We start from the raw sequence: 14,505 nt of genomic DNA, 5'->3' as shown, positions 1-14,505 counted from the left end.
CTTACATGCTGAAACAATTTCATTATGCTCACAATGGGATTGAAGCTACTGATAGATATGGTAGAGATATATTGTTCTGGCCTGGCATGAGTGCAGATATAAAGAATTATGTTTCTTCTTGTGTGGTGTGTAATAAGTATGGTAGTAAACAAACCAAGGAATCCTTAAATTCACATGATTTTCCTTCTAGGCCTTGGTCTAAAATTAGAATGGATATTTTCAGTGTTGGCAATTGTAACTATTTGATTTTGGTAGATTATTATTCATCATATTTTGAGATAAATTCATTGGAAAATATGTTAGCGTCAAATGTTGTAAGCTAGTTAAGGAGTCATTTTTCACGCTATTGTATACAAGACATTGTAGTAAGTGACTGTGGCTCACAATTTACATCAAGTGAATTTCAAACTTTTGTGAAGAAATGGTCATTTAAACGTAAAATCATCCCCTTACCGGTCAAATGGCAAAGTTGAAAATGCAGTAAAAATAATGAAACAGTTGTTCACAAAATCAAAGGAGGATAGCCATGATCCTTTATTAGCACTTCTTGAATGGAGAAACACTCCAACTGAGGGATTTAACTCTTCACCTGCTCAAAGATTTTTTGGTAGAAGAACTAAAAGTCAATTACCTATAACAGAAAATTTACGTAAACCCAAGATTGTTGATGGGGTACCAGAAGTTCAAACTAAAAAATTTATTAAGCAAGCTAAATATTATAACAGATCATGTAAGAATTTAGTCTCATTAAAACCAGGCGATGTCATCCGTGTACAACCAGTTCCAGGAAAAAAGGAATGAAAGAAAGGTAAGGTAATAAAAGAGGTTGCAAAAAGGAAATACAAAATAGAAGTAGAAGGCAAAGTATATTTTAGAAATCGTAAATTTTTGAGAAAGACATCAGAGACAGTAACTGATAATTATATCGATTTTGATATTGAACTTGAAACTGATGTAAATACGAATGATGTTGGAAATAAAACTTTAATAATTCCTGAAGCTGATAACTTGGAATCACAAAGAACCAGAAGTGGTCGTGTTGTAAGGAAACCTCAATATCTTGAGGATTATTTGTAATAAATTTAAAGAGCCAATTAGGTATGTGGGATTAAATGTATGTTGCAGGGACCATTTATGTAGAAGAAAAGTTCTTCCAAGATTTTGTTGAGAAAATGTAAAAGAAGGGAGATGTAACAATATGTGAAGGTTGTGGTCAGGATTTCGTATGTAATCAGTGTATGAATATTGTTGGTACGCTGTCTAAGTTTGTAAATGATATCTGTTGTTTATGTTTGGGTCAGTCACGTAACCACACAGTCTTCCGCATTCTCCCCCGCTCTACAAATGTTGGCTCGGCAATGCTGTATATCTTGCTGTATAACTTGTATAATAAACTAAGGTTAATTACCCTCAGCTTATCAATCAGAACCCATAACAAATGCAGACATCTGCTTCACTTGTTATGATTTCTCAAAAACCAGACGATATAAAATGTGTTGACAACATCCATTAATCCTGATTAAGTTTTCTCTCAACTAATTTCTCTTCATTTTGTAGACTCATTCTTCCTATTTATAAGACAACAAAAATTTTTTAGAATTAAGCTAAAACAGATATGTACCACCAAACGTACACAATTATATCTGTACATTCTTTGCACTTCAGAGAGATGTATTGTTTTGCATGTATAAGATATGAGGGAGTCCTTTCATGGATTTTTGTTTCTCCCAATTTCCTCCGAAAAACAAATCAACCATGGAATTAAAAGGACGAGGTTTTAAGAAACTCCGAATGATAAAAACAGTTAAGGAATATAAATAATTAGGAGAATGGTACTAGGATAAAGGAAACCAAAGTCTCAGCATAAGCAAAAGGGAAGCAATAAGAGAATAGGCTACATGGTACAGGAAGTTAGGAAGTATGGAGACAGTAACAGAGTAGGAGATTTGACATTGTTAGTGAGAATAAAGATCTATGAGACAGTAGTAATACCTACAATGTTTGGGTTGTAATAAAAAAAAAAAAAAAAAAATGAAAGAACTAGAGAGTAAACAGTACAAAATTATGAAAGGAGTGTTTAAACAGGTTTCTACTACACCATACTGGGGGCTAATAGCAGAAATAGGAATACAGCCAGTTGAAAATAGAATACAGTATGAAAAATGTAATGTTATCTCATAACATCAGATGACAAATGGCTAGATAAGAAAGTAGTGGAAGATCAAATAAAAGAACCATATGGGGAATGTTGGGGAAAAAGTATTAAAGAAATATGCAATGAATACTATATTAGAATTGAAGAAGTAAGAAAGTATAAAAAACAAGAAATTAAAAACGAAACAAAAATTAAGAGGCAAATGAAATTGAAAGAAAAATAGAAGCAAGAAAAGCAGAGATGACCAAACTGAGGTTTTTGAGTAGTAATGGCAGAAGAGACTGCATAGGTGAACTTGACACTAATGGGACAGTAATATTTATGAAAACTAGGTTAAATGTGCGAGAATTAAAAGAAAATTATAGAAACAGAAATGATAAGGATACCCTTTGTGTTTTGTATAGGGAGGAAGAGGATACTACTGAGCATTTGGTCATGTCATCCATAAAACTAGAAAACTGGCCATTTTGGAGAATGATTAAGTCCCTAATTTGATAGACAAAGAGATGTGCTGGGGCATAATATTTGTGGCACCCTTTGACGAACAAAGGCAAATCTATAACTAAGCATTATTAGCCAGAAAGTTCTACCCTGAAGGTGTTTTTGAGCTATGGTATGTGCATTTTAGCTATGCAAAATACCAATGATTAGTAAAAGGAGTTGCTGTTTTGCTTTCTGTTCCAAACAGTTATGCAACATTGGATGTTCAAACTGACTGATTTATGTTTAAGTAACTCGGTAATTTACTTACCTCAATAATTTAGGCTTGTAATTGGTTACGTTTCTGTACTTATTTATAGATGTGATTACCTAGAATTATTAACTGTAACAAGCAACGAATGCCACTTAACTCTTTTGTATGTATTTAATTTTTCATGCCAGACCGTAGGATTTTCTTTAGAAATGGTTTTACCCTGAGCTGCAAGAATACTGTTGGTACTTATATAAGCATCATTCAGAACCTACGGAACAAACAAAAATACTCTCTCTCTCTCTCTCTCTCTCTCTCTCTCTCTCTCTCTCTCTCTCTCTCTCTCTCTCTCTCTCTCTCTCTCTCTCTCTCTCTCTCAATCTAACGGAATTGCCACTGTAAATGAGGAAGAAAATAATGTAAAATCTAACATCAAAAATTTGTGAGATAGTTTTCGTAAATATAACTGTGTTTATGAAATCTTACTACAGAATAGAAGAGCAGATCTTCCTGTTTCCCCTTAAACATAATTAGAAATAGATCAAATGTCACTATAGAATAAGAAGGATTAAAAATGCAACATTTATTGACATATAGACTTAGATAAAGGGATGATATAGAACTTGGTTTTATTTAGTCCCCCTCGAAAGTCGAAACAGAAACGAAAGAAAACTGTGTTGCAAGTTCTTCTATTTTCTGCAAAATCTATAGAAAATTGCATTAATTAATCATCATTATAGTCAAACGAAAATAAAGTTTTCACGTTTGTATTCTCTCTTTCAGTTTCTTTACTTATTAAATACTGATGGAGCAGGAAAGGCTTCCTCCAATCTCAGTGAACGGTTAATATTACGCAAATTATTGACGAGCTCGATCAGATGGAAAGATATTTTATCATAATGATGTGTTTTCGAAAATTTGGGCTATTTAACGTTTTAAGAATTATTTTTTTTTGTTTATAATTATTTGTAATAGATTTTAATGAAAATCTTTATATCATATGGAAGATTCAGTGAAAATTTACATATATAGTTATAGAAAAAGAAATCAGAATTTTTAGAAGAGGCGGATCAAGTTGCTTGGTGTTGAGGTTATCACATCCAGTGTTGCCAAACTAGCTGGAATCCCGCTAGTTCTGGCGGAATCAAAATTTGATTTGCGGGTTTTATACCGTTGCTGCGGCTAGCGGGAAATCTGGCGGGATTTCAAAATATTTCATTCATAATACAGTAATTTTCTTACGACTGTTTAGGGACTTATTATAATTAATGAAATTTTAGAATTTAAATGGGTTCAAGATACTTTTATCCTAAATAAATATATAGAGAGAATAAGAAAAGTGTACTCAGAATCTTGGAGGGTAAAATAAATGGGTTCCATTATCAGGTCGCGACTTTTTATACCAGCATGTTATACATGTCAGCAATCTAGCCGTCAACTCACTCTCTCTCTCTCTCTCTCTCTCTCTCTCTCTCTCTCTCTCTCTCTCTCTCTCTCTCTCTCTCTCTCTCACAACTGTTCAAGTGTTAAACGAGAATACTGACTAGTGAGCAAGTGAGCAAAACCAATTAAACTATGACCCTTGAGTGAGAAGTTCCATTAAAAGAAGCAAACAACTTTGATTACCCTTATGAAAGATACATACGTTAACACTTTTGGAATTATATTGAACATAACAACTCTGACGAAATACTTAGTGAATCTCTTAAGGCGTGAGGCATCACTTAAAACAGTTTATCAGCAGGTTGCTAGTGGAATGGTCTGTGCTATCTAATTTTCATTTTTGAATTGTGTTTCCCTCCGTTCTGTAGTAATGGCTCCAAATTACCCCCAGTCTTATAGGAAAATCTGGGAAAGTTTTCCTTTATTGAAGGACTGGTTGAAGCCAGTTGAAAATAGTAGAAGAAGGGCATATTGCATTTTTTGTAAAACTGAAATGGCTGCCAAACTGAGTGACTTACGTAGCCATGCTCGCACTACTAAACATGTAAGAGCAGCTCAGCCGTTTTCAAGTGCACGACAGTCAAAAATAAAATTCACAAATATAGACCATTCCCTGAAATATGCAACTAACGAGGCTGAAGGACAATTAGCATTATTTATTGCAGAACACACGGCATTTTTAACTACCGACCATGTTGTTGAAGTTAGTAGGAAGGCTTTTCGTGACAGTAAACAAGCACCACATGTAAAAATGCACAGAACGAAGTGTAAAGAAATGCTAGTGAATGTGTTAGGACCTCATTTTAACCAGTGCTTGAGAGAAGATATTGGTGATGCTAAATATAGTTTAATAATTGACGAATCTACAGACATAAGCGTTGTCAAATTACTTGGAGTTGTTATTAGGTATTTCAGCCAAAAGTTGCAGAAAATAATATCAACACACTTGGGTCTTGTTGAAATTGAATCTGGAACAGCAGCGAGCATTGTATGTGCTATCAAGAAACTTCTCGAAGATGTTGATCTTAACCCAAAGAAACTACTTGGCGTTGGGGTTGACAATGCAAGTGTGAATACTGGTTTGAATAATGGTGTATGCGAATTGTTGAAAAGGGAATTTGGCCTGCCTAAATTATTCATGATAAGGTGTGTTTGTCAATCTATTCAGTTAGCTGTATCACATTCAGTAGCGGAAACTCTGCCAAGAATTCTTGATTTTCTTGTAAAAGAGACATACAACTGGTTTGGGCATTCGTCTAAAAGGCAGTTGATGTACAAACAGCTGTTTGCTACAATTAATGACGGTAAACAGCCTCTTCAAATACCAAGAGTATGTGATACGAGATGGCTTTCCATTGAACCAGCGGTAACACGTATTTTATCTCAATGGGATGAGTTAAAGCTTCATTTTGAAATTACAAGGTCTTCGGAAAAATGTTACACTGCTGAATCATTGTTTGATATGTACAGCGATCCTGTTAATAAATTATACCTCCTGTTCATGCGTCCCATTTTGCAAGAAACTCAACGGACAATGAAAACATTTCAAGGTGAAAACACAGATCCAATGAAACTTCTGCTTGACCTGTCGAATCTAATCATTTCATTAAGCAAGAAAGTAACAATCCCCACAGCCAGAGTTAATCCATTAACGACCGATATCTCCTCTTACATAGATCCTGGAGCATACATGGGGTATGAATTTGAAAAGGTTTGCAGGGAATCTCAAATTGCAATTGAGGTTCAAGGAAACATTCGCCAGCGTTGCATATCATTTGTGGTCAAGTTATGCAGCGAATTAAGAAATAGACTTCCAGATAACTTTGAGGCATTACGGAAAATATCTCGTTTTTCTGTTCATGAGTGTTTAAATCAAGTCAAAGATCCTATTACTGAAATTGCAGAGATATTTGGCTGTGATTATCAAAACATTGAAAAAGTGGAAAATCAGTGGCGCAACTTAACAATAGTGCAGTGGCAAGAAAAGAAATCAACAGCAAAGTTTTGGATCGAAGTAGGAAACTACCGAGATGCATCAGATTGTAATCCATTTCAGGAATTGCATGAAATAGCAATTGGCATCTTATCATTACCACACTCAAATGCCGAGGTTGAGAGACTATTTAGCCAACACAACATTATTAAAAACAAATTGAGAAATAGATTGAGTCTGAAATCAGTGAATTCAGTTCTTGCTATTAGGAATGGCCTTAAAAGGTTGGAGAAAAACTGCCATACATATGATATTCCTAAAACCGTCTTAGAAAAAATAGGCACGATGGCTGCATATAGTGTATCATATTCAGGTTCTTCAAACTCGACATCTCCAGTCACTGCATTTTCAACTTTAGTAGAGGATGACGATGATCTATTTTTGTTTTCTTTACAAGAATAGATTAAATCTAAGGATACGAAAGGATCTCTGGATATATATGCACAATTTCGAAGTAAAAACAAGTAAGTCAAATTATTTTATTAAAATTAAATTTCCATGCATTTTCATAACATTTGAAAAATCTAGCGGTTTCTGGCCTGAAAATGCGGGTTTTGAAGGCTTGTCTGGCGGGTTTTAGTTCGTCACATTTGGCAACCCTGATCACATCATCATCATCATTCGCGCACTAGACTTCAACCAGGCAAGACGTCTCCCAGCTCTCTCTCTCAGCAGTCACGTAGCAGCAGCAGAGATTCGGCTCGGACGAAGCCCCGCCTCCCAGTCCCTCCCCCATCCTTACTCCTCCCTACCCACCCACCCAACCTTCTCCTCTCCGTACGCTATCACTCTCTCTCTCTCTCTCTTGTAACTCTACTAACCATCAGTAGCCCTTTATCCCCGGAGTTGCCGTTGTGGTCTTAAAACTCTCTGGGGATACTGGGTATTGCTGCAACGTTTAGGCTCCTACTCCCTTGTAGTGCCTACATAGGATAGTTTGTTAGCCATAAAACACTGCCTTCTATAAAGTGTTCTAATACCTTTTCTATTATTCACTATTATTCATTAGTTTTTTGGTTCACGTGCCCTCAATTCATTTAAAATTGATCTTTATATAGTTCTCTTAGTGACCTAATTGTTTTGCATCCATTCATAGTATTAAATCTCGCCTCCAGCCATTGCAACATTATTAAAAGTTAAAACATCGAGTCCCGTAAATGTACGTGAAACCCCCGTAGAGTTTATTTTTTTTCGCTAATTTCCCCCATAAGAACACTTAAGGTTTTAAGAAAAATTTTTTGTTTTGTTTTCATTTTCAATTTCAATGTAGGTTATTAATGACTTATCTCTCATATCTTCACGATGGGTAAAGTGAAGATAAAGGACACTAGTCAGGGCACTGACAGTGAGTCCCGTCGCTTGGAAATATGGCGTTTGTTGCAAGAAAATTCCCTCTATATCCATAAGTTAGAAACATCTAACAAATGTTTCTATGCTATTGCTGATGAAACCAATATCGAAAAACTGATCAACCCTAAAGTAAAGGAAATTTTCCTGCGTAGGAACTATGAAATTCTTGACCCCCCTCACCTGAATGCCCAGAGAACCCTAGTAGTCACTCAGGCCGACGCCCCTATTTACACCCAATCTGCTGACGACCTTAAGCATGACATCGAAATACGGAACAATGTAAAAGTCTCTGAAGTGATCAAATTGCCCAACACCCACTCCACTTTCAAGATTAAACTGGATACTGTACAGATGGTGAGAGACTGCCTGGTTAAGGGTCTTCTCATTTCCGGACAGTCCTTTCCCCCCAGATTCTTAAGGCAGGAAGTTCACGTTACTTTACCCCAGTGTATGAGATGCTATAAGTACGATCATGTCAAGAAAGATTGCCCTAAGCCAGATACTTATAAGATTTGCTCAGTCTGTGCCTCTGTGGATCACTGCTGGACGGAGTGCCCTAATGGTAGCAACCATAAGTGCATTACTTGCAGTGGTGACCACCCAACAATGGCAGCTAGATGCCCTACTAGAAAGACTATGGTTAAGGAACAAGCAAAAATCTTAAGGACTCAACACTCTCAGACGACTCCAACCATTTCCTTCGCCCAGGCCACAGCCCCTAAGGCAAATAACTCTACAGCTAACTCTGCCCTCCCAGTACAGAACTCCCTATCACTACAGCAAATTACAGTTATGAACACAGCCATAATAATGGCTAATCTCAGTGAGGCTGTTGAGCCTGGCACCTTTCAGTCCATGGTAGATGCTTTTTACAAAGCCAATGGCCTGCCACTAGTCAAGATCCCCACTGAGGCCATTAAATTGGCTAGCAAAGTCTCGAACCTATTAAGATCAGGACCCCAGACTGACTCCACTCCCCCTCAGGCTCAACAAGGACCCCAGACCGAAACTGACCACCCACAGGCTCTCACTAATACCGATGACATGGAGACAGAGGATCTCAGCAGAAAAAGAGTTCTCAGTGACTCTGATTCTGACATCTCAGCACCCATCAATCCAGCTAAAAAGCAGCCCCTACCCTCCACCTCCACAGTTGTTCAAGTTCATGTCGAAGAATCACAAGGAGCCACCGCCCTCCCTCCCCTCCCCCTCTCTAATCAAACTAAGGTAACTAAAATTGGTTTTAGGCTATATACAGCGATCAACACCACAACCCCCTCATCAGCTACCCATGAATCCTTAAAGAAAATGATCTTCGAATCACAGACCCTCAAATACCTTTATACAGAAAAATTAGATAACGACACAGTAATTGGATTAATAAATAGTGGCTCAATACAACTGAATAAATATGTCCCAAGACTCACTAGGTTGAACAACGACAGATTCAGGAGGTTGGTCTCCGGTTTCTACGACATAAGTAAAAGACGGTTATCCTAATGGACACTCTCATAGTACTCCAACACAATGTCCTGAAGTGGACTTTCCTTCGTAGCAGGGAACTTATTAATATTTATTCCTCTCTCTCCCCACATCTCATCCTTCTCAATTCCACAGGCATCCCGAATTCCTCTCGCATCAAAATCTGGAACTATAATGTTTTCCAAAGCAACATCTCTGGAGAACAGAGCGCTGGGATAGCTATAGCGGTCAGAAGGGATATTACAGTCAAGTTAATTGACGGTTTCAACCATGACCTTTTAGCAGTTGAACTGCAAACGGTACGTGGACCGGTGGTAGTGGCAACCACCTACCTACCCCCCAGAAACCCAATTTTCCCACAACAAGATATACTTTCATTGATGAGACGTAATATCCCAGTCTACCTGCTGGCTGATCTTAACGCAGCTCACACGGCCCTTGGCCACAACAGTACTAACCCAGTAGGGAATCTTATAAACGTCCTATTGAATAGGAACCTTATAAGATTCCTAGGACCAGATTTTGACACATACTTTCATAGAAGAACCTCGGGCAAGCCAGACATTCTCCTTTCTAATAGATTGCACATTTTTAATTATTCACTCACTCAAGGCCCTCTAACCACTTCTGACCATATTCCCTTAGTTTTAAAACTTACTGTGAGACCCATTTTGGTACCTACTAGTCCTACACTTGACATCAATAATGCTGACTGGGAACGTTTTAAAGACTCACTCGATGACTCTCTCTCGAACTATGATGAACCGAACAATGTCCTGAAAGATAAAACCTACATTGATGACAAACTAGCTTTCTGGTATAGGTTGATAAAGGAAGCCTCAGAGCAGTATATCCCCATCAAGACCCACAGAATCCTACCCTACACCAAGGAAACTGACCTCCTTAAACTGCTACAATTCCGATACAAACAGGCCATAGATCAAATTAATATTCAGGGCCCATCAAGGCATATCTTAGAATATATCCGTGACATCCAAGAACGAATCAAAATCGAATCTGTAGAACTTATTAATTCAAACTGGGACACTCTCTTGAACAAGTGTGAGATCTCCTACAAAGACCCAGGTAAATTCTGGAGAATGGTTAGGAATCTTTTAGGTTCGTCCTCAGATCCCGCAGCCTACATCATCAACAACAATGAGAAGGTCTATACTCCTCGGGATCAAGAGATCGTTTTCAGGGATTTCTGGTCGAGCATCTTTAGGATTGACCCCATAGAAAATCGCAGGTTTGATCAGCAACATGAGCGACATGTCATGGCGGCAATCCATGAACATGCTGATCGCATAATCCCTTACGATTTGGTAGATCTTGGGAGGCTTGACGAGGACGACTCCTTCTTGAAACCTATCCAAATCCAGGATATTATTAATATCATTAATCAGTTTCGAAACAAAGCTCCTGGCCAATCAAAAGTCAACAAAACTATACTAAAAAATCTTCCCAATTCAATGCTCTCCTTTCTTTGTCATATCTTAAATGAGTCCCTAAGCATGGGCTACTGGCCAAACTTTTTCAAGAGAGCTGTACTTCCCTTTATAGGGAAAAAGGGTAAAGACCTAACCTCAGTTTCGAATTATAGACCAATATCCCTATTAGAGACCCAGGGGAAAATATTTGAAAAAATAATAAAAGTTAGGTTCGAGGAGTTCTTGGATGATAATTTACTTGTAAACAAGAATCAGTATGGGTTCACTCATGGGAAGGGGACCCAACTAGCTTTAGCCAGGTTGTACGAATTCATAGCAGTTAAGAAAAGTTTAGGGTGTGGATGTAACTTAATCTCACGAGATGTAAGTAGAGCCTTTGACAAGGTCTGGCATGAGGGTTTAAAATACAAACTTTTAGAAGCACAATTGCCAGATATTTTAACCAGACTGCTGTGCAACTTTTTAGATGACCGGGTTGCCATGATCAAAATTAAAGATTATATAGGGCCAGAGTTCCAACTGCTCTCAGGAGTCCCTCAGGGTAGTGTTCTCTCCCCCACTCTATATAACTTCTATATTAAGGACACTCCTCCACCTGCAGAAGGCTGTCTTCAGATCATATTTGCCGATGATCACACCCAAGTGATAACCCATCCTAATAAACATAAATTTTATTTACAGAGAAAGACAGTCCGTGAATTAACAAAAATCAATAATTACGAAAGGAAATGGAAAATAACTACAAATACTAACAAATTCCAATTATTGTCAATAACGGTCAACAATCCTCCTCCTATAATAATAGATAACATCCGTATCCCATACACAAATAATGCAACAATACTTGGGTGTACATACAAACGGTCTGGCTTGCTTTCCCATGTTAAAGCAAGAATTAACATTTCCAAAGCGACTGACAGTAGGCTAAAAAGATTCAAGGGGTTATCCACTAAAACGCAACTGAGGCTCTATAAATCCCTAGTAAGACCACAACTAGAATACCCTACCGTAATATTTAGCAATATCAGTAAGTCTTCATTGAGTAAAATGCAAGCCGTCCAAAACAAAGCTCTGAGGCGAGCCTATAAAGAGGCGCCTCCCTATTTTAACAAAATACTTGATCTCCATCAACTTTCTAAATTGGAACCCCTCAATGTTAGGTTTCACAGGCTTAGCCAAAAAACCTGGGACAAACTAGCCATTGATGATGACGACCTTTACGCAATTACAAGGACTCTTTCCAACGGACGTACTCGGGATCACAACTGGTGGAGGAGACTAGATCCCAAAATCAATTGTGATCCACCCCGGCCGAGATATATCTCCACCGGTTAATTCAATTCAAATCCTTAACCATTATTAATCAATAATTCAATTAAATTCATTAATTCCACATTCATAACCCATAATCTGCCATCATATTTTTGCCTTCAAAGGGGGACATCTAACATTTAACATTCTTATTGCTACAGGGCTAGATGCGTGAACCAAAAAACCTTTCCTTTCCTCCTCTATCCACTCTACCTTATTACCTAACATTGCAAGAGGGTCTGCCCCTCTCTTTTACTCTCCTCCTATACTTCTTTTTCTCACTTTTTCTTCTCCTACCCCTCCCGAGTACCTGCCTTCGGGCTATAAACTGGATTGTATCCAGGGGTACTCTTCCTTATCCTTATCCCCTATTCCCCACTTCCCTATCCCTATCCTGACCTGACCTGAGGTTATCACGTTGACAAGAATCATTCACAATTCAAACTTAATATTATTGAAAACCCTTTTGACTGGAGGGTTGACAAAACATTGATTCTAAAATTGATTGCTCAGTTCTCTCGCGTATTGGCTAAGTCGAAGATGTTAAATATATTATAGGATGCTCAGCTCACTACTTTGTGTAATCTATGGTTGTAAGACCCATATAATTTACCTCATAATAAGAAGAAATGTAAAATATGTTTTATGTATATTATTGTATCAAATAGTTACTTTATACATTTTAATTGTATAATAAAGGCTTAATGTATCAATATACTGATAAATTATATAGAAAATAACTGTAATTCAATGGAGTAATTGAAAACTCCTGCTAGAATGATTACCTAATATATAACTATCATTTGAACTTTAAAATTTTGTTATATAAAATATATTTTAATCAAAGTTTACTGAAAAAAATATAAGTTATGATAGAAAATATTGACGATTTCTGTAATCACTTGTGAACGAATTAAATCTTGAAGGTATTTTTAAGAACTTGTCTAGCGAAATATGAAGCAGAAGAATATTCATCTTTTAGCTAATTCATGAATGAAAACACCTTTACAATTTCTCCCAAATTTTAAAAAAATCTATCATCTATAATTGTATCTAAATGATTTCATCTGCAATTTTCATCTTGATGTTTTATGAATGATAAAAATTGAAATATCTTTTTTCGTACTGTATGTTTTTCGATTGAAATCTGCCAAAAAAAAGCACTATTCTTTTTTCATAAGTCTGGGTCACCAATAATAGGTTGGCTTCCTGTGAGATATTAGACAAAATTCTCCCACCATCACCAATCCCCAGTTGGGTAGCGTGGTGATGAGAATTGTCCAAACCCCATACATGAATAAGGGCATGTCTGAGGCCTGTGAACTGCAGTGGAGTAGAAATGGCTGTGTTTCATATATATATATATATATATATATATATATATATATATATATATATATATATATATATATATATATATATATATATATATATATATATATATCCAATACTAGGTCTTTAAAATTAAAGTTTAGTGAAAGATTGAAAAGTCAAATCAGACAATGGCTAGGTCAAGTAGAATTTGGAAATTAAATCACCCTGAAATTACATATAAAAAATCAGACTATATACCAGTTTAGTGAGATCGATGTTACTATATGGACATGAGTCATGGTATGACAATGAAACAATTTCTATTAGACTTAGGAGATTTGAAAACAGAGCCTCAGAAGGATATTGGGAGTCAAATGGCTAGATAGGATTAGAAATAATATTATAAGAGAGATTACTTGAGTGCCATATGTGGATAAGATAATGGTGAGGGGTAGATGGAGATGATTTGGGCATGCTCTTCGTACTCCCCAAGAGAGATCAGTTCACCAGACTTTCAACTGGGCTCCACAAGGCAATAGAAGAGTTGGAAGACCCAAACCTACATAGCTGAAGACCATGAAACGGGAAGTAGGAGACGATGATTGGAGAAGTAGGCCTATTGATCTAACTAAGGCCTTTTGCGTCAATAGGTGTATGAGGAGGAGATGATGAGGATATATACATATAGGCTATAGACACATACACACACACACATACACACACACAAATATACATATATATATATATATATATATATATATATATATATATATATATATATATATATATATATATATATATATATATATATATACATATATAGATATAGATATATATATATATATATATATATATATATATATATATATATATATATATATATATATATATATATATATATATAGATAGATAGATATATATTTATCTATATATATATATATAATATATATATATATATATATATATATATATATATATATATATATATATAACTTATTTTTTACCGCTATCTCCAAAATAAACTGGTCGTTTGCCTGACAGGATCCATATTTCTAATAGTATCAGGCTTAGTATTAATGTAACAGAAATTCTGTCTTCGATTCTTGGACTCCAAGGAGATATTGTAGCTGTTTTATATGTGTATTTGTGTGTGTGTGTGTGTGTGTGTGTGTGTTGGTCTGTCTGTCTTTGTATTTGTATGTTTCTGTTTTCCAATGCTTTGTTGAAAAGGAATTCTCCTGATGCAGAGACGAGACAATTACCAACAGTGTGATGAATGAGTGTCTCCACTCAATTAACTCTGAGTTCTTCTCTC

At 36.3% G+C, this 14,505-nt stretch overlaps 1 protein-coding gene across 1 annotated transcript; it reads left to right on the top strand.

Moving 5' to 3' along the window:
• The first annotated feature begins 4,782 nt into the window (after positions 1 to 4,782).
• LOC137618843 (uncharacterized) lies at positions 4,783 to 6,684 on the top strand. The gene has a single exon (XM_068349051.1). The coding sequence runs from the start codon at positions 4,783 to 4,785 to the stop codon at positions 6,682 to 6,684; it is 1,902 nt and encodes a 633-aa protein (XP_068205152.1).
• Positions 6,685 to 14,505: the final 7,821 nt, after the last annotated feature.

Source organism: Palaemon carinicauda, chromosome 25 (assembly GCF_036898095.1).
Source record: "Palaemon carinicauda isolate YSFRI2023 chromosome 25, ASM3689809v2, whole genome shotgun sequence".
Lineage (NCBI taxonomy): Eukaryota > Metazoa > Arthropoda > Malacostraca > Decapoda > Palaemonidae > Palaemon > Palaemon carinicauda.
The sequence above is the reverse complement of the archived record's forward strand: the minus strand, read 5'-3'. Positions and strand labels throughout refer to the sequence as shown.